We start from the raw sequence: 22,107 nt of genomic DNA, 5'->3' as shown, positions 1-22,107 counted from the left end.
AGGCTTTGTGCTTTTTGTGTTGTAAGAAATCTTTGCCCACTCCAAGAAGATTTGCGTCTATGGGATTTTTTTTAGAAGTTTATAGCTTTAACATTTAGGTCTATGATGCATTTCAGGTTAATTTTTTTCTGTACTCTGTTTTGATCGTCTGCAAGCCTGCTGAGGTAGCCTTGAGTAGTTTGCAAGAGACAAAAACTTGATCCTACTCATCAAAATTCAGTATGAGGATTTTTATTTGAGTTTTTAAAAAATATTTTTTAGGACCCAGTTATGAACCAAACCTCAAGATGGTAAAGGAACACAAATCACACTTTCCTAGTTTCATACATTTTTTAACTGAGAGCAATTGCATTGTGCCTAGTCAATGTTTTCAAAATTTTCCATGTCCTTGACACATTTTTAATTCACAGAGACATACTTCAGTAAGGCTAAAGTTTCAGAGAAAGATACCCAAAGAGCGGCCAGAGTTAAGCAGAATATGGATGTTATTCTTATGGTCTCTTATTTCCTACCTGGTTTTAATGAGTTTAGCACTATACCAATTCTTTTTCACTTTCCATAGGTTTTATCTTTACATGGGGAATTTGCTTAAACCTACCATTTATCTTGAGTTCATTAAAGGACATAATTTTATCCTTTTGATATGAAAATTTCTTTAGCTGACTCTTCCTCGCATGAGGATTCCACCCTGCTGTTCAGCTGAAGCTGCAGTGATAAAGGTCTCCAGTGACCTCCAATTCCCATGAACCTTTCTTAGGTTTTAGCCGATTTGGCTTCCCTGTATTTGATATTGTTGAATCTCCTGGACAAGTTTGCTTCCTTAGGTTACATATTATTACTGTTTTCTTATTTTCTCATCTGTTCCCATTCTTCTTTTGTAGAGCCTCTTTCTCTTTGGCATTACCCAGGGCTGCTTCTCTTCCCACTCAGTATGCTCTGTCTAGAAGTCTGACTCAACCCAACTCTCTTAGTTTTAGTTCTCACCTTATGCTGATGTTTTCAAAATTTTTGCCTCTTGCCCAGAACTAGACTGAGCTCCTAATATGTAGATAGAGTTCTCTGTGCAACTTCTCCACCTATATATCGCACAGGATTCTCAAACTTCAGGTGTCTAAGGTTGAACTACTTCCATTTCCCACCTAGGTGTTGCTTCTGTGTTTGCGATCTTGTTAGTGCCACCACCAATGTCTTACACTCCCAAGTTAAAACCTAGGGTTAACTTCCCCTCTCATAACCTGATGATCCCCAAATCTGTCAATTCTATATCCTGAGTATCTGTCAAATCAGACTTTTCCTCTTCGTTTCTATTCCTGTTGCCTTAGGATCCTCCTTTTTCACTCAGACTCTTATACTAGCCTATTGTTTCTCCTCACTCTTCTCTATCATGCAGACTGCTGCCAAAATTATCTTTGTACGACAGAGTCTGGGCCGGCCCCGTGGCATGGTGGTTAAGTTCACGCACTCCGTTTCAGCGGCCCGGGGTTCGCGGGTTTGTGTCCCAGGCACGGACCCAGCACTGCTCATCAGGCCACGCTGTGGTGGCATCCCACATAAAGTGTAGGAAGATTGGCACACATGTGAGCTCACTGACAGTCTTACACACACACACACACACACACACACAAAGTCTGATTCAGTTATTCTGCCGATTAAATTCTTCCCTGGATTTTAAAAAATTTACTGGATGAGTTAAACTTTACTGGATAAGACCAGGATCCCCAGCATGACATACAGGCCCGGATGCATGATCCTGCACTTGCTCCTTCTTCCACCGTCGTGCTGGCCACCCTTCACCTCCTGCCTACTGCCTATGCGTTCCTGTCGCTGCAAACTGCTTTCCCCCCATACCTTTGAATATACTTTTGTTCCCTGTACCTGAAATATGCTTCCTTTCCTGCTACCCTATACTTTCTGGTATATTTTCAAAGGTGGACAAGAATTCATCTCAGATATTTCTTTTTCCAAAATGCTTTCCCTAATCCCTTTCCTATTTGTCAGAGAGAGTAATTATCTTCTCTTCTATTACACCTGTGAATTTGTCTTTTCTGTTCTGTTGTGCTTGTTCTCCTGTATGTTTGTTCGTATGTTATCTTCCCTACCTGACAATGGTTTCCTTCAGAACGGAGACTGTCCTACTCATCTTGGTACGCCAGTAGGTGGTGGTAGTTGTTGTAGAAATAGCACGGCACTTGTAGCACCTACTGAGTTTCTGTTACTTACTGTATGCCAGGTACTTTTCTAAATGCTTTACATTTATTAGCTCATTTGATTCTCACAATAATCCTGTTACTGTTTTTAGACCCTTTTTACAGATGAGGAAACAGGCAAAGAGAGATTAAGTAATTTACCCAAGGTCGCACAGCTTATAAGCAGTAGAACAGGAATTTGAATCCATTTAGTCTGGCTTGAGATCTGTGCTCCTAGCCACTGCCCTTTATTGCTTCTCAGCACCCCTGGCACATAGTGGGTATTCAGTCCTTAACTGAATGAATGATTAATCCTGAGAGAAGAATTTTGCTGCTCTGCTTCCCTCTGCCACGGAGGTTATTTGAAAGACTTAGTAAGATGTACTTAGGCTTTGTTTCCTTATACTTCATGAATATTTAAAAGCATATACATCTGAGTTGGTTATATATTATTTGTAAATTGAGAGTTTTTTCAGTTCGTCTTTCTTAGATTGGTGATTTTTTAAGTTAAAATATTACTTCCTTTAGCTTTTCCCCATAAAAGGTAACTTACATCAAATAAAACACTCTCCTCTTACCTTGGCATAAAGTAGTGTTATGCCAGTCACTTTGGTTAATGCTTCATCTTGTTGATTTTTACCTACATACTTTACCGCTCTCATTTTGTTATGGCTAAAGAAAAAGTGTTTAGTTACTTTGAAGTTGATTTCATATACATTTATTTACTTAATTTATCTTTTTCATGTCCTAAAAAATGTGTCACTGGACTAACTCCCATGTAATTCTTATTTTTAAGATGGTATTTTTCTATCTGACTTTTCTGTTTCTTTTTATCACCTGTTCCTTTAAAATCTATTATAACTAACTTGTCTTATTTTTGTTTTTATAGGTCTCACTTTTTTATACTCCATTTAGCTCTGTGTCTGGCTTGAACATTCTAGATACTGATGCCTAATTCCTTCTGATCTGCTATCCTTAGATGCATTTATAGAAAGAGCATTGATCTGGGAGATAGAAGTCTTAGATTCTAATATTAAACCTGCCTTTAACTGGCCTATGAAATTGGGGAAATAATTCCATTTATTTGGGTCTAAGTTTGTTCATCTGTAGAATGACTATGATGGATTACTGTGTACTAGGTGCTGAGACTCTGAAGATGAAAGATTTAGTTAGCATCTTGCCCTAAAGAGCTTATAGAATAGTAGGGAGGAAAAAGTAGGAAAACAAACCTTTAGAATATAGCTAGGTAACTGATGTGATATTCTGTCCTACATATATAGAGGTTGTGGCCAAGTCTTAAAGGATTTGTGTGGGTTATCTTAGTAAAGATGTGGAAAATAATATGCCAGACAGGGGAGTTGCGTGTGAAAAGCATGAGACATGCATACACACATTGTGGGACCTCCAGGTCACGTTTGGTGCAACTCTGTAGGGTGAGTGGAGGAATGGCTAGAGTTGAGGCTGGAGAATTAGGTAGGAAGCAAATGAAAAACAATTTATATTGCCATGTTTGGATTTTATCTTGGAAGTATTGGAGAATTACCAAAGGTCTTGCAGCAGGTAGTGACATATTTATGTCATTCATCATTTTATCTTCTTTACATATTAAATGTTAAATGATTAAAAATTCAAGAATATGTATGCTTGCTTTACTAGTAGTGGGAAAAGCTATAAAAGTAAAAGCTGATTTGTCCTGCTTTCCTGAGTTTTAGCTCATATAAACTCTAATGCTGGTAGATTAACATAATAATTGCTCTAAAATGGTGCTGTCATCACTACTGCTTCTGCTATCATCATCAATGTCAGTAAACGGCTTACTTTACTAGAAGGAGAAGTGCCCTTGGTTAGAGTTGGTTGCTAAAATCTATGCATCAAGTTGGCTATGTATTTCTGAGCTCTGCACTATCATGAGAAACTGTATTTTTATTTTTTCTTCAAATCAATAAATCACAACCCATACAAATGTGTTTTGGACTTATAGTCCTATGGAGTAATGGTTTTACTGCCATTAATTATGGTTCTCCAAAGGTGTAAAATCCTCTGTGTTTATTGCTACTAGATAATTTTCCAGATTGTTTCTGGCACTTATTAATGGTTCTGTGTAGAGCTCCATCTTGTGAACCTGTCATGTGTGCTTTGATAGCAGTTCTCTACCAGCGATATTTCATAAAGTACAATTAGATGGTCCTTGCCATTCTTTCAGCTGGCCTGATCCAGTCCCTGCTTGCCTGTGATAAATGAGGCTAATAAGTGAGCTGGCTATTTTATTGTCTACATTGAAAGAAGTAGGCATCTCTAAAACTTTCAGCTTCTGAATAAAATAAAACTTTATTTACCTGAATGTTCCTCATTCAAAATAGCTGTAGGCCTGGTATATGTGTTTCTTATCGAACAAAAAAAATTCAAGCTTTTTTTGAAAGTTACGCTGTATGCTACAAGATAGATTAAAACTATTGCCTTTTTTAGACCAAGTGCTGGGGAAACACACTTTATCATGTTTCAACTGCTAAGTTAATGATTCTTATGTAAAAAAATAGTCTTATTTGTATATCAGATTTCTAAATATTTCACGTGACCTAATTTATATGTTAATTAAGGGGCTTTTGTGCTGTTTGTGTTATATGCTGTTTGTTTTTTAATCAAAACTTCAAAACTTAACTAACCTCATTTTACTAGTATTCATTTATACTTTATTAAAAGCTTAACTTGCCATATGTACCATGTATGACAACGGTAAAACTTAATTTTTATAAAATGCTATAGACTTTTAACTTTTATCATGTTAGATTAATTTTTTGCTGGGGTGCATCCTCGTCTTTTTTTTTTCCATAATAGATAGGTATGCAGTTTTACTGTACCAACTTAAAAAATAGTTTAGGGCTGTAAGGCAGATCTGACAATCCATTCTTTGACTTTGAATATATGATTCAGCATATGGGGACAGAGGCAAGGTGTTAGCTGTTTGAAGGTTTCACAGCCACACTAACCCCCATCTTGCTCATGTTCACCTGAGTTGTAAAGAGCCTGGGGATTGCCCTTTGTCCTTACTGTGTTTGGTTGAGTCAGCAGTCAGGTAACAGTAGTGGTCATACTTCCACTGTTATGTTCTCTGAGTTTCTGGTCACCATAGTCTCACAGATGAGGAAAGCGGTTGCAGATGGAAGATCTAAGATGTAAGAAGGATAAGAACACAGGAAATGGTAAATATAGGTAGGTACAGACAAACACTGTACAAAGCTTAGAAGGAGGGTAAAATTATTGATTACCTATAGACTTTGGTAAGTTATGTATTCATGTTAAAATTTCTGAGATAAGGAATAAAAATCTAGAAATAGTGTGTATATCTTCCAAACTACTAGAGAGGGAAATAGAATGAGAAAAAATAATCTAAATAAAACACAAGGAAGGGGGCTGGCCTGGTGTTGTAGTGGTTAAGTTTGTGCGCTCTGCTTGGGCGGCCTGGGGTTCACCAGTTCGGATCACAGGCGCCGACCTATGTACTGCTTCTGAGGCCATGCTATGGCAGGTAGAGGAAGATGGGCACAGATTGTTAGCTCAGGGCCAATCTTCCTCAAAAAAAAAAAAAAAAAAAAGACAAGGAAAGAGAAGAAAAACATAGAAAATAGATGACAAGTAGAAAGCACAAAATAAGATAGTAGTAATAAATGCAGCTATATTAGTAATTACAGTGTATATAAATTGACAAAATGCCCCAGTTAACAGAAGCTGTCAGATTGGATAAAATAATAAAATCTAGTTACATGCTCTTTACAAGAAATATAGCTTTAAAAAGATATAGAAAACTTGAAAATAAAAAGAGTGAAAAAAGATATGCCTGATAATACTTACTAAAGAAAGATTGTGTTGTGTGGCTATATTGACATCATGTAAAGTTGACTTTGTGGGGGGGAAAACTATCCTAAAGAGTGAGGGTCACTAAATAATGATAAAATAGTAGAAGGAATGATAATTTTAAATTGGTATGTACTTGATAATATACTTTCAAAATATAGTATTCAGAAAATAGATAAGACCACAGAAGAAATAGGCAAATCTATCAGCATTGTGAGTTATTTAAAATAATCTTTCCTAATAAATGTTACTGCAAGCAGAGAAAAATCAACAAAAATATAGAAGATTTTAGTAACAGCATTTACAAGCTTGCTGTACTGGACAGTTATGGAACACTACATCTCAGAATTCTTTTAAAAATTCTTTAAAAAATTCTTTTAAAGCACACAAGGAACATTTACAAAATTCGGTAACATTCTGGTCTGATACAGCCAGCTCTAACAAATTTCAGTGGACTGGTACCATGTTACATTCTCTGTTTACAGTGTCATTAACTCTAAGCAATAACATAATTTCCCTATATGTTTGGAAATTAAGATGTATTATTTACAAATAATTTGTGGGTCAGAGGAAAACTTGTAAGGTATATGAGAAAATATTTATAATTTAACAATAAAATACTGTAAATTGGAACTTGTATGATATAGCTAAAGTGATACTTTATGGAAATTTATAGACCTTAATACTTACATTACGGGAATAAATGCTGAAAAATAATAATTGCATTCTTAAGAATTAAAATAAAAATAAAAGAATGCTCCACCAATTAAAGTAAAAAGGAAATAAATATAAATTAATGAAGTATAAAACAAAGGTAAATCAGAGAGGAAACAATACAGCTAAGAATATATTATTTAAAAAGATTAATAAAATTGAAAACTGCTGACAAGATTAATCAAGGGAAAAGAGAAGTCACAAAGCAGTATCTGGAATGAAAAAGGGGATGTTACTACACATGTTTCAGGAATGGTCATCTTTATGCTAATATAGTTGAAAGCTTACATCAAATGAACAAAGTCCCAGAAAAATACAGCTCTTATTGGTTTGAGAAAGAATGGATAATTGATTAGTCTTAAAATATAAAGGAAAAATATTCTCACAAAGAAAACTAACAGCTCCACACAGATTGCTAGCAAGTTCTACAAAGTATCGAAGGGATAATAGCAAGATAGTCATTAAGGAAACTTGATCTATAGTGGCAGTAGGATTGCCAGTTAGTGGAGACAGGATGCCTCTTTCAGTAGTTAGGGTAGTTGGTTAATTAAACGGAAAAAATTGAGTTGAACCACTACCTCATGTTATTTAGAGAAATCAGGCTGGATTATAGATATGAATCTACAGGTAAGGTAAGGGTATAGTTAAGGTAAAACTATAACAATTTCTAAAGAAATAGAGTAGAATGTTTTCATGACTAAATAAGATAAAAATACATAAAACATAGAGCAGCAGATTGGCAAATATGACTATATCAAAATTAATAATTTCTTTTTGCCAGTAGATACCATAAAGACAGTGGGGATTAGTATTCAGCACATATAAAGATCTGCCACACAGTGAAATAAAGACAAACAACAGAAAACTGGGCAAAGATCTTGAATATGCTCTTCATAAAAGAATAAAATTTTTTGGCCAATAAGCGTAATATAAGATATTCAGCCTCATGAGTAATCAGGGAAATGCGTATTAAAACCACAATGAGAAGACATTTTGCACCTCCTAGATTTCAAAAATTAAGAGCCAAATGGTGTTGCTGTTTGTGTGAATATGGAGTAGCTGGAGCACTTAGTCAGTGCTGGTGGCAATGTTAATTGACATGTCCACTAGAAAATAATTTGTCATCAGTAAATAAAATTGAAGATGCGCATACACTATGATCCAATATCTCCATTCCTAAATGTGTCTTAGAGAAACCTGTATACAGAGATATCAGGTGATGTATATAGCTGTCTATACAGCACTGTTCATAATAACATGACAACTACAAAAATCTCAAATATCTGTCAACAGTAGGGATGACCAGAGGTATATTCTTACAGGGGAATGCTCTACAATGCTGAAAATAAATGAATTATACCTATGCTCAACAACTGGGATTATGTCAGGAATACAATGTTGGAACAAAACAAATCGCAGAAGAATATACAGCATGGTTCCATTTATATAAAATTCAAGAACATACAAAATGAAGTAATACATTGTTTAGGGATACAAAATATAGTACAACTCTAAAGGGAATGACAAATAGAAGATTTAAGGATGAATGAATAAAACATGAGTTTGGGGAGAGACACATAGTAGGTGTAAGAGGTATGGGTAAAGTTTTCTCTTTTTTAAAAAATACTGGATAGTGAGTATTCAAATATTTATTCTTTATACCTTAAATTTATTTTATAGAATTATTTATTTCATATTTAATATTAATAATTACTGATAACTAATGACAGTTACTAATAATCAATATTCTGTTGAAAATAGTAACTGGAAAAAGAAAAGTGAATCATTTTGGGGAGAGTGCAGTATTTGCTATGTATTTCCTATGTATGTATATTTAATCTTTGCAAATTCTCAAACATAGTCAGTTTTCTTTGGATATCCTTAGTTTTTTAATACTATCTTTGTATTTAATGGAGCATAATAATTTCTACCCCTGGTTGTGAGATACTCTAAGATTATTCATTTATTTCAAGGGGTACAGACGATGTTAATTCTTTCACATTTTTCTAAGCACTAAATTTACACGTTTTTCTACTTTCATATGTTTTCTGTTTATTGACCATATTTTAAGAAGTTTGAGAAAGGCATTGTCTTACCTTATTTTTTCTAACTTAAAACATATATGATGTCTTTTATTCTTACAGTTGTATATGTGGATATAACATTTTCTTTCAGGATATTACCGTTTTGTTTTATTTATTTAGCAAACAGTAGTGTTTATGCGTCAAGCACTATTCTAAGCATTTTAAAAATATTAACTCATTTAATCTGCATTAAAACCTATGAGGAAGATATTGTTACCCTCATTTTATAGGTAAGGAAACTGAGGCACAGAGAGGTGGTTGCCTAAGGTCACATAGCTGTAAGTGGAGCCTGTATTCAAACTTAATTAGCCTGGCTCCATATTGTGCATTTAACTACTAAGCTATAAAGACAATGTGAAGTAAATCTCCACGGGGAATATGCCATCTTTTTCAATATTCTTTAATAAATAGGGTACTATTTTGGAAGGTTGCCAGCATATTGTCAGACTATGATGAAATGATTATATAAATCCCTTTCTTTTTTCTAAGAATGTAAAAAGTAGTATTAGTAAATAATGTCTTTCTAGACATTGCTTAAATTTACTGAGTGAAATTTGTCTCCATACATTCATGACATGAGAAAAGTAGATAGATGAAAGTACCTGTTCATCTAGTTGCAGATATGATCATATGCATAAATGTGATAGTGACCTTTCTTCTTCTGAAGATGAGTTGATGGAGTTATAATTTAAAATCAAAAAGTTTAACATAGCTTGTATCAACTAGGGAAAGCAGTATTTGATTTGGGGATGTTGACATTTTACTTTTGGGAAATTCTTATAGTAAAATAGACTGTGACTAGAGAATATTGGGTAATTGTGATTGGTGAAGATGCTAGTAGTAATATTTGAAAGTGAGGCACCAGGATTAAAGAGAGAAGAATCAGATAAATTTTTTTTTTTTTTTTTTTTTGGTGAGGAAGCTTGTTCCTGAGCTTACATCTGTTACCAGTCTTCCTCCTGTGCCAGTCTTCCTCCATTTTGTATATGGGATGCCACCACAGCATGGCTTGATGAGTGGTGCCTAGGTACACACCCAGGATCCAAACCTGGGAACCCCCTGCTGCAAGGCAGAGCAAGTGAACTTAACCACTATGGCCACGGGGCTGAGTTGCAGACAGATTCTTTAGAGCAATGGTTCTTTACCCATTGAGGGTCACACTCTTGAGAATTTGATGTTGGCTTCCAGAAATTTCCGTATAAAATCAGAAGTTTTTTAACTGCATGAAAGTCTTCCCATGAGTCAACCCTAGACCCAATTCCCATTTAGAGCCTTTACCATAGCGCTTCTTCAGCCGTCTCATCCTGTAGCTCTGTGCTCATGATAGACGTTGTCTCTAAGAATTGCAGCTTTCCTTTGTGTTGCTTTTTGTTAGCTACTTCAAATAGCTTAATTTTCAGTGACACATGGTTTTATCAGGCAAAACACATGACTGTTAGTGGTTTTTCCTTTAGAGTTGAAACTATGTATATAGCCTAAATTCACGGTCAGAGATTCTTCAAAAAGACAATATTTCCTACTTAAGTTACTTGAGTGGCCTGTTTTTATTGTAAGATTAAGCACATATGTAGCATATGGTAAGCAGTGACTTACTTCTAAATAAGAAGGAAAGCCCTTGCAGTGGAATCAAGACATTTAATTTTTAAGACCACATATAAGACCACGTACAGCAATTTATAGCTCTGACCATCAGATAATTTGGGATGTTCACAAAGAATTCTGGGTAATTATGACAGTGTCTCATCCACATCTGGTATTTGTTTTGCTCACTTCTCTACTGGGGAGACTAGATAATAGTAATATATGGTATTTTATAGTATTTTAGATTAATCCGTTGCAACACAGCACAGGAAAGTAAATTATACCCCATCAGATTTTGGGATATAACCTTCATAAAATGTTTCCCAGAAAGTGAGAAATATTTCTTGATTATGTCTTTTAAATTAATGCAAAAGGGCTAAGTTACTCCATAATTTATTTGTATATGTTAATTTAAGGACCATAGGAATTTGCATGAAGTTTTTTCCCTTTAATAATTGGGTCAAATGAGTCCTCTTGGATGATTATATTATTTAATCTCTGGCTTCAAGTCTCCATGTTGTTACTCCCTTCCCCTACCAAGCACATCCTGCTTTTGGCACAGCATATCTTTCTTTCAGATGTCAAAACACTTAGGGATACATTCTATAAATTATTAACTTACACTTTTGGTACAGACTTGAAACCAGTTGGAGGATAAACTACAGCAATTTCAGTCTGGTTTTTGTTGAATGGAGCTGCAGCTAATCTTTAAGACCCATTGATAACATTTTAGTAATAGCACTTGATATTCAGAAAAGAAAAATAAGTCACCTAGCTTTTCATTTTCAGTTTTATATAATTTTGCAGCTTGGTACTTGATGGTTTACCTGCTATTCTTGGTATGAGATGAGATAGTATAATGTAACAAACATTTAATGATTGCCCACTGTGTTGCAGGCACGTTGCTAATTGCGAGGGATACATTGATGGATAAAGCTGCGGTTCTGCGCTTACAAAGCTCGCAGTCAGATGATGGATGGAGTCACAAAAAAAGATACTTGTAATACAGTCACTATAATATGGAGAAATGGAAAGAATGGCCAAAGAAAGCATTACAGAAAGAGATAATGTCTGAACTGAATATTAAAGGATCAGAGAGAGAGAGAGAGAGTGTGTGTGTGTGTGTGTATGAGAATTGAGGTGAGGTGGACAGAGGAGAGTGGGAGCAGAGGACCGTGTGTGTGTGTGTGTGTGTGTATGTGAGAGAATTGAGGTGAGGGGGACAGAAGAGAATGGGGACAGAGGACCATCCTGGGGAGAACAGGCACAGGCACATTGGTTAGAAACACCATGACGCGTTCTGGAAGTACAAGCAGATGTGTATTGGTAGGAGTGTGAATAAGGGACAGAGAGTGATGGAGAGGTATAGAACCAGATCAGGGAAAGTTTTTTATGCTGTTTTTAGGAGCTCAAACTTCATCTCTTATTCTGTGCTTTGGGAAGCCCTTGAAAGAAAGAGTTTTAAGCAGGGGCCTGATTTGATTATAGTTAAGTTTAAGTTACTTTGGTAGCTGTTGTGGATGAGAAATTTGAACAGAAAAAGTTTGGAGGCAGGGAGGCCATTTGGAAAGTAGTTGGCCTAATGAGAGCTGATGAAGGCCTAAACTCGGGCTGTGTTACTAGAAATGGAGAAGAGGGAACAGAGTTCAGACTCAGCATTTGTTGTTGGTAAATGAGAAATTCAGTAGGAGTTGATGCTTGGAAATGGCCGGGGGGAGAAGAAGACAAGTTTAACTCCACAGTTTCTAGCTGGGGCGACTGCATAGATGGTGATGACATCAGACAGGATACGTGAGCAGAATACATGAGTAAGGATCAATGTAGAAGCTAAGGAAGTCAGTTTTGGATATTTTAAGTTTGAGATGGTAGTAAAATAACCAGTGGGGGATGTCTAACAAGGCAATTGACTTTTTGAATCTGATGCTGTGGGATGTGACTGGGGCTCCTGGGCTGGAAAAATCAGTATGTAAGAGGTGATTGAAACCGTAGGACCATATAGGGAGTGTATGTGGGCTGAGGAGAAAAAAAAAGAGGGCAGAAGACAGGATCTTGGGGAGCATCAGTGTTTCAGAGTCAAGAAGAGAAAAAGAAGGCCTACAAAGTTGAGAAGGAACTAACCCAGAACAAATGAAATAATCAGTGAGCTGACCTGTGTATCCCACTGAGACTGGAAACTACACATTTTTGATGGAACAAATCAATATAGTTGTGATTTCCTTAGATGTCCTCGCTGGCCTAAGTGAGTGATGGAGATCAGAATGTAGCATTAATCTAGGCTTGAGGTTTTACCAGGCTGGGCCAGTGAAAAGTTATGAGTTTAGGGAAACTAATGTGTTGAAGTTAGAGCAGTTTAGATGATCAGCTGTGGCAAATGTTGCATGTTATACGCTGTGCATTATTCTTTATATGTATTAACCCATTTAATCCTCACAACAATGGCAGAAGATTACAGAAGATTCTAGAATGTAAGTTCCATGAGGGCAGGGAAGTATGTTTGTTGTCTGTTGTATTTTCGGTGCCTGACATGTATAATGGGCTCAAATACTTGTTGAGTAAAGTGAATATGAAGTGAATATGAAATAGGTATTATTATTCCCAGTTTACAGGTGTGGACACTGGGCAAGGAGAGATTAAGAAATTTATGCTATTTAGTGGCGGAGCTAGTAGGGAAGGAAGTGAGCCCAGGAGAGGGAGCTGATGAAAAATTGAGGGACTCTGAGACTGCAGATCTCCATGAAGTGTGGTAGAAACGAAGGTGTGAGACACAGAAGAGGAGGAGGTATGGTCAGAGAGTAAAATGTTACAGTTTACAATTTTTTAAGGTGGAGTTGTTCTGGGTGATGACCAAGGGTCAAGTCTTAGGAATGTAATGGAGTTGAGGATTTTCATTGTTGAAGCTCTGTGGGCATCTGTGTAGATATTGACAGATATTGACAGATTCTAAGATCATAATAGAAGTTTGGATAGAGGGGAAGATTATGATGCGGTCCTCAATAAATGAGCTATGATGTGGAGATGTATAGATGAGGAACGATAGGGAGTGGACTGGATGAATGTCATTTTCTTTCTTTAAGTCCCAGCTTTTTAACAAAGGTTGAGGTTAGATCTGGTTTGCTGAAAAGACAGGAATAAACTGGGTTTGCTGAACATGATTTCTTTTTCCGTCCTGGATATGGATAGTCTTGTTGGAAAGCTTCAAAAGTACTCAATATAAATGCAAGAATTTTAAATTTTGCCTGATATTCCAGCTGTACTTAAGGTATAAATTCTTAAATGTTACGCTTCTCCCCTGCAAAAAAATCTACCTCCTTTTTTTTATATAGCAGTAGGGAAAAAGTTTTGTTTGTAGCAGCACAGCTCACCTGTTTTGTTTGGTAGCTGTTGAGTACACATCCCAAGGATGATAAGAAGGAAACGCACTTGCTCTTTGAAGCCTTCAGCCGCTGCCCTGTGTTGCCATGTGTTCCTGGTTCCCTGGCTGACCTGTTTATCTGCCCTCCCCCCCAAGTCTCTTTTTGAATGCTTTTGTTTCAAGATGCTTTTGAGAGCTTTATTTCTGCATTACATTGTGGCACAGAAAAAAGTAAAGCTCATTTTAGCCCTAAATTATAGTTAACATTTTAAGTTGAATTTTTAGAATGTTTCAGTAACCTAAGCAATCAATCCTGGTTCATTTTTAGAGGATTATTTAATCTGATATTTTATTTGATTTAAAATGTTCTAATTTCTTTTCAGATATTTTGATAGCATCGTAATTTCTGTCCTGAATATTTCCCTTCAGAAAAAATGTAAAAATGAAGTAATTTATTATAGGATTGTGTTAAACCTAAAATTTCATTATTTATCATATCAATTGAAAGCATAGCTTTTGATTTATGGAATTTTTCATTTTGTGGTTGTGTAATTATGCCCACTTATCCTTTTGTTTGTGTGTGTGTGTGTCTTTCCCACAAATGAGTATCACCCTATGAATCCCTCTCAGGAAATTCAAAGTTAATCATACATGTTTATATAATTAAAGGTTGGAGGAGATGATTTCCAAAGGTGCCTTTTAGAGATCTGTACTATGATTTTGTGGGTCTCTCTGCTCTGCCCGCTTTAGATCTTAGCAAGTGGCAGCTGAAATACTGCTACATGACCTTTGACACAGAACCCGTGAGTGCCCCAAGTATGACTTCACTTTCACCGCCTTCTTTGTAAACCTAAATGCTTGTCAAATCAGATGTGCGTTTAGATCTTTTTACTGAATGTGCCTTGAGGAGGAGAACAAAGCTTGGGGTCAGGTTGGTGAAATCTCCGCATTTATCTTTTTCTATAATCGAGGTTTGTTGGGGGATGGGGTGATGACAGTTCTTTCTGAAGAGAAAGCCTGTAGGTGGACTTGCCGTCTTCTCCGTGCTCTTCCTTGCAGCCTCACTGGCCCGCTGGTTTCCATATGTTAACATAAAACAGGCTAGGTGGGTTGCTGGTTGGTATTTGTGCTTCCCATTTGATCCAAGTACCTCTGTGATTTAATAGGCATGTAAACTGACAAATTAAATCAAGGCACTATATTGGAAGTATGTCACTTTTCCTTTATCAATAAACTGGATTATATTGCCTCACAGTAGTTAATATGATAAGAAGTTTTTCATGTGTTCAAGTGTGTGTATAGTATATATCAAGAGATCATTTGTGTGTTTTTCTGTGTAAATTTTTGTAAATCTGGTAATTTTGCCAATTTATCAACTCTTAAGTATAACATACTTAAATATACTTAAGTATTTAATATTTAAATAGTATTTTAATTTTACAATAATGAAAACTGAAAATTCTTGAATCTTATTTATTTAAACTTTCTGATTTATGTTCTGGTAATCAGTTAGAAAATTAGGAATATGCTAGGCTCATGTGACTTAGAAGCAGAAGCTACTGTGTCCTTACTGGGGGTAGTGCCTGAGAAGCTGCAAGCAGTCAGGAGTTGTTAACATATGAGAAAGTTGTAGGGGACCCTGTGACAGAAGAACTACTAGTTACCTTTGCAGTTTGTTCCCTGTAGTTCAGCCACCTTGTTTCAGAAGAAAGACTTTGTTCAGTGACTTGTGGAAGTCTCGGACCTTCCTACAAACACGAATTCTGGGACATTTCTTGCTCACTTGGGTATTTCAGATATTTCAGGCTTATTTCTAGGACCTGGGTAGTTGTTTTCAAGAAGACTTAACAGCAGAGACTTCGCAGCAGAAGCATATGAGAGTGGTTGCCATACGGAACCTTAGACCCAAAATAAAGGCAGAACCATGTGAGTTTAGTACTTAAATTTGAATGAGCAATACCTTTTTTGAGATGTTTTATCAGTTGCCCTTAACAATTTACTTAAACTTTATGGGTTTGGAAGTAATAATATTTCTTTTGGCAAAAATAAATAAATTGAACTTCTGTATATCCATTTTCTTTTCTCTTTTTGAGATGGGTAAAACGTTCTAATGTTCTTCTCTATTATGTCTGTATAAGTCAAGAACAGACCACTTGTTGAGGAGAGTACTGAAATAGTAACTAAAATAGAAAAAATCCCGTTAGAAAAAAAAATGTTTTTATCACTGTCTTTTTATCTGGTTATTCTTTATTGTGTAAAGGGAGCTCAGTAAATCTTGTCAACTTACACATAAGACCTATTTCTGTCTTAGAGGGATAACTGTACATGCTCAGTGATGCCAATGGTCAGATCTTCTTTCTCTGTAGATTGCAGAATAAATAAATGTTATCAGACCTTTGAGTCTTAAATAGTATGCATATCCTTTGCATATTTTTCTGCATGCCTGTTTATGATAGATGCACAAAATATCTTTCCATCCTCAGACAATACTTCTGCTAATTCAGCCTTTTCTTTGGGGTTGAGATTAGACAAGATTCAGATTTTTAAGAGTGTGAGTTTTTCTTTTTTTTTTTTTTTGAGGAAGATCAGCCCTCAACTAACATGTGCTACCAACCTTCCTCTTTTTGCTGAGGAAGACTGGCCCTGAGGTAACATCCATGTCCATCTTCCTCTACTTTATACGTGGGACGCCTACCACAGCATGGCTTGCCAAGCAGTGCCATGTCCGCACCCGGGATCCGAACCGGCAAACCCAGGACCACTGAAGCAGAATGCGTGCACTTAGCTGCTGTGCCACCGGGCTGGCCAGCCCCAGAGTGTGAGTTTTGAAAGGCCTCTCTAAGTGTCAAGGATTGTTGGAGCTTTGATAAGTGAGATTTAGTGCTTTGAAAGAGAACTTGGAAAAAAAATTCTCAAAATACTTGGAAGGTATTTATCCCAATTCTTCTAAGTAAATGCAGTTCAGCTTTGGATAAGGAGGATCTTGAGGTTTTATTTGGGGTTTAGGAAACTCGTTTTATTTCCACTCTAAAGTGATTATCAGGGCAGGTCTTTATCCCCTATAAAGTCCCCCTAAAGAAAAGAAAAGGAATTGTGCAATGCCAATTTTAAAAAATTAAAGCAAATATATTTCTTAGAGAAAGATAATTCTCTCTTTCCCATAATCTCTTCTTTAAAATAAGATTCCTCTCTTATTTCTGTCAGTCTTAATGTAATAGAATGTTGCTCAATGAAGAGCTAAGGATTCATTTGGTTGCAAACATTCATTTTGCATACGTTCATGAGTTGTTTAACTTGTCCGCCTCCACACACTCACCCTACCACTTAATACAGGACAATCCCTTTTATAAAACTATGTACTTTATATAACTTTCGTAAATACTGCAAATTGCGCTGTTACAGTTCTTTTAGTGGATATACCATCTCTTCTTATTATTGGATGTATGTTATTAAAACAGTTTTTTCATATTATAAATACATGACATGATTATTTGTATATAAAGCTTGTCTGACAGTTTATTCTAGGTTCGAGTCCTAGGAGTAGAATTATTGGGCAAACCATTTTAAGCTTCACGGTACCTATTGCTAAAGTACTTTACAGAAGGCTTTATCAATTTATACTCTCCATTGTGAATTCCGGGATGTTTTGGGGAGGTTGATGAGGACATGTAGCAGACAGCACCAGATGGTCCCTGGAAATGTGGCTTCTAGTCTCTGCTATGCCACATGCTAATTGTAGATATCTGGGTTAATAACAACTTGCGTGGACCTCAGTTTCCTCACCATAAACTTAGGCAAATTCTTGGTACTGTCTCAGTTCTAATTCTGGTTCTGTTTGAAAAAGGGTTTAAACAAGGAGGATCAGTGCTGATCTCTTACCAAGTGATTTGTCTGCAAGGAAGGCTGAAGCAAGGAGAATCAAAGGTACCTAGAGGAGGGAGGAAGCTTGCTAAATGAACAAGACATCTGGTTTACTCTTTGGGTATTTTATCTGAAGAAAAATAGAGTCCAGTCAAATTATGTCACATAGAAACTTCTGTTGAGACTTAAGGATTTTCAAACAGTTTTAAATAGAGAGTGAAAGTATAAGGAGTCATATACGTAACTTTTCAAAAGAAGTTGTATTCTCTGTGGGTTATAGGTTACACGTGACTCAGTCTAAGGAAAAAAAGAGTTTGTTAAAGATTCAGACATTTACTCAAAAGGCAAAGTATTTTCATATTTTTCGACTAAATTATGTTGTGGTTAGAAAGAGGCAAAAATTCTGCATCATCTCAAATATGTAAGAAAAGGTGACCTGGGCATAGATTAAACCTGGTTATTTCTCTTTTCAAGAAGCAAATACCTTATCTCTGCCTTCATTCAGAGAAGACTTCATCTCAATTAATCATTTAGGCGACCAGACGTCGCTAGTGGTTGCGAGAGAGACCTGACTCTGGTCTGTCTGTGCTTGTCAAGAGCCAGGGCCACCTTCCAGAGGCCGATGTGAAATCCATCTTAATGGCACCGTATCTCCAGGGTAGAAAGGCTTTCTTGGACCAGTTTAAGATATTTAACTATTAAACAGACACAAATAATAGTAATAATAAAAAGGTTGGTAAATGAGCATTTTTGTAATTAGCTTCCTAAATTAAGAATAGCAAAAAATAGTTTGTTATTCCTAATATCCTGTGATGGAAGTTATTAGCTGATTTTTTTATTTAAAAAATTGACACCTTTGGTCTGATTTATAAAATTTATAAATTAGAAATGTAAAGTGTATAAAATATAATTTACAGTGTTAACAATGTTTTCAAGTAGGAAAAAAATTGAAAGTTTGCTGAATACTGATAGTTTTTAAACTTTATTAGTCTTTGAGTTTACTATTTGGAGTTCCCTAATAGATTGTTAGAGTTAGAAATAGTGAGTTCACTGCTTAACTGAATAAATAATTCATATGGCACAAAAGCGGCTTTTTCTTTTTCTCCAGTTTCTTTCCCCCCATTATATTCACTTTCTCTCTTTTAAAAGGATCCTTTACAGCCAGAGAGTAACTTTGTGTGAATGTGCAAGAGCTTAGGCATAGTTGCACCCTCAGTGTTAAATTAGTATCTGGGGTCACCTAAGAAAATGAAGAATCTGTCTTAAATGTATACTCTCCAGTAGCAACTGAAAAGACATCTAGTCGTTTTCAATTGTTCGATCTTACCTTATGGTAAAGTTGCCTTGGGAATTTCTTTTAGCAAAGCAATTTTTCTTTTTGGATATAGTATCTTTCACAATGTCTGCCTCAAAACAAAATTGGGTTTTAAAATTGAGTAAAATCATTGAATTTCTTCTAGTTTTTCAGAAACCTTTTTACTGTGTTAAATGATATTGTCAGAGTTAGTGTGGTTAAACATGAGAACTTTTCTTGTTCTTTACATGGTATTAGAATTTTTTATTTTTCTAATTATGAAGATTATATTAAATACTTAGGTGAAACTCCACTTTTTCTACCTTTTGTTACAGCACCAAAGTAGGAATTATGCCAGATTATTTTCTCTCTGCTCTTTAAGTCGTATGAGACTCAGTGTTTTACTGGATCAAAGCAATTGTCTCTCTAGCCCAGTAATCTCTTTGACAATGACACCACTGGAGATGACGATGATCTTTCATAAATCAACTGCATCCTTACTTTTTGTAATAAATTAGGATCTGCTTTCCTTAAGAGATTATCTAAAACTATTTCTTGAAATTAGTGTGTATCCAGCACATTTCATGGTGTAACAATACTTTTACATTTATGTAACAAATTTGAAGTAAGACACTAGATTGTAATCCAGATTTCTATCAACTGGGAATATTTATGAGTCGATATTTTGCTGCTTCTCCAGCGTACTGATACTTCACCAATATAATATTTATCCTTGAAGAAGTTTGTAGATGAGGTAAACTATTATGTTTAGTATAATTTAGTGTTTTGTATTTTACTGTGTGTTATTCTTCATATGACAATAATCTATAATATATAGGCTAATAAATCTGATCTAGATGCTCTCTTTTGCTGTAACCAAACTATGCTGTTACCTATTTGCCTGTTTTGAACTTCAAGTGATATCATCTTATTTTCTTACTTTAAGACTTAGTGATTCAGTCAATATTAACCTTATCCATAAATAGTCACTGTGAGTTTTTGACACTTTGTGGTTTTAAGTGCTGAACCATGTTTTTTTTTTATCTAAACCAAGCGTAACCCTTAGTAATTCTTAAAACTTAGCTTTTACTATGGTTTTTCACAATTCTCTTTCAGTAGTCACAGAAACCAAGTATTTTTGGTTTTTATTGGTCTTTTCAGTGCTGACACTGGTATTGCTGAAATACATTTCTAAGGAGGACAGTGAATATTTCACTTACCAATTGCTGCATAACAAACCACCCTAAGGTTTAGTGGCTTAAAACAACTGTAATTTATTATTTCTCATCATTTTGAGGGTTGACTGGGTGAGACTTCTTTGTCCTGTGGCCTAGGTTGGGGTGCTAGGAAGGCAGGACAGTCCAGCAGTCCAAAGTGGCCTCACTCACGTAATTGGCAATGGATGCAGGTTGCCGGTTGGGAGCACAGCTGGGGCTGGCCCGGGGGTCCTTGGTTCATAAGTGTGTTTCCCTGTGAGGGTACCTGGGCTTCCTCACGGTGTGTTAGCCGGACTCCAAGAAGGAATGCTCCCAAGGCAAAGGCAGAAGCTGCAGCTCTTCTAGGGCCTGATTCTGGTCTCCCCAGAGTCACTTCTGCCCATTCTGTTAGTCAGAACAAACCACAAGACCAGCCCAGATCAAGGGGAGAGAAAACACTGCGGCTTCACTTCCTGATGGGGTAGATCACACTGTAAAGGAGTAAATGGGATGAGATACATTGTTGCAGCATCTTTAGAAACTCAAACTACCACAGGGAAATAGCATTTTTTGCTGAATGTAGATGTTTGACCACATTTCATAAACTGGCATAGTTAGGCACATGAGGATTCGAATGCTGACTGTACACTCGACTCACTTAAAAGCTATCAGCTGTTATTTTCTCAGCTGTGCCATAGTAATGCCAGCCTCACGGATGATTTGGCCATTAAATGAGATGAGTTATTTGAAAGTACACAGCGTAGTGCTGGAGATTTGGTTACTTCCCTCCCCTCCCTTTCCTATGTGTTTCATGTTTGATTAATATATATATATGTGATGATAGTACTTAAAAGTATGTTTTTAATTACAAATCATAATTCCTCTAAAGTTTTATCAGGCATTTTGACAGTTCCAATCTGAATAATATAATAGTCTTATAATCTATAGGTCTTCTAATCCAGACATCTACCTCATGCAAAAATTTTTTATGTGTTGTTCTATATAGGCTGTTTACAATATAGTGAGCTGTTGGTTGGTAAAAATGTTTAAACAGGTTGGCTGACTTTTTTTATTTATCGTAGTTTTGCATTCTACTCTGTCTTCCATTTTCCAGAAAAGTCTTGTGACTTTCCTAAACGATCTTCTTAGGTCATCTTCCAAAATTTGTTTATGATATAATTTAATCATCTGATCTAACTTGCCATAGGAATTAACAAACTGAGTCAGAGAAGGAAGTATGAAGAGATATGTAATTGTCCAGTTGTCATTTATAAGGAGAGGGCTAGAGATAGGATATTTTCTTCATTTAAAAAGCATAGTACTGGGTGATGGCCCCGTGGCCTAGTGGTTAAGTTTGGTGCACTCCGCTTGGGCAGCCCTTGTTCGGATCCCAGACGTGAACCTACACCACTTGTCAGCTCTGCTGTAGCAGTGACCCACATACAAAAATAGAAGAAGATTGGCACAGATGTTAGTTCAGGACTAATCTTCCTCAAGCAAAAAAAAAGAAAGAAGGAGTATTGGCAACAGATGTTAGTTCAAGGCCAATCTTCCTCAGAAAAAGAAAAAAAAAAAGGAAAAAAGCATGGTACTTACAGTCAAAGGTTTGATTCTGTTTGAGTCAGCTGTTGTTTATTCTAGTCTCAGTAATCGCCAGTGCCACCAACCTGTCATGTCATTATGGAGTTTTGGTCACCAGGTAAGCCAGTCATAGAAAACCAGCATTACTTTAGAAAAATAAATGAAAGCACATGTCATGCTTTGCTCTTGAAGATTAGACTGAAGAGGATATTGATTTGGCTTTAAACAATATCTACAAAGACAAAACCAAATAAAATAATTACATTAAACATAACAGACAGTTGAAAGATGGAAACAGACATGAGAAAGAATTTTGGATAGTAACGATTATATATTAGAATAGGTTTCCCAAGAGAATGTTTTAAGGAATTGAATATGTCACAGTGTTATGGATTATGTGGGAAAT

At 36.0% G+C, this 22,107-nt stretch overlaps 1 protein-coding gene across 28 annotated transcripts in view; it reads left to right on the top strand.

Moving 5' to 3' along the window:
- The window catches only part of ZEB1 (zinc finger E-box binding homeobox 1), a 180,216-nt gene that overhangs the window by 10,708 nt on the left and 147,401 nt on the right, over window positions 1–22,107 (top strand). The window contains exons 1-2 of one of the 28 annotated variants that reach the window (XM_070501128.1): window positions 15,075–15,695; window positions 16,354–16,587. The exons of 24 other annotated variants lie outside the window; for them this stretch is intronic. Coding sequence is in view for 1 of the 4 variants with exons in the window: in XM_070501113.1 (XP_070357214.1) it covers window positions 16,491–16,587 (97 nt within the window). In the remaining 3 variants the exon portion in view is untranslated. Of the gene's footprint in view, window positions 1–15,074; window positions 15,696–16,349; window positions 16,588–22,107 lie in introns of those variants that run through there. 3 more of the 28 variants (XM_070501135.1, XM_070501113.1, XM_070501121.1) reach the window with 3 other exon arrangements.

Source organism: Equus asinus, chromosome 29 (assembly GCF_041296235.1).
Source record: "Equus asinus isolate D_3611 breed Donkey chromosome 29, EquAss-T2T_v2, whole genome shotgun sequence".
Lineage (NCBI taxonomy): Eukaryota > Metazoa > Chordata > Mammalia > Perissodactyla > Equidae > Equus > Equus asinus.
This window is presented reverse-complemented; position numbering and strand designations above follow the sequence as displayed.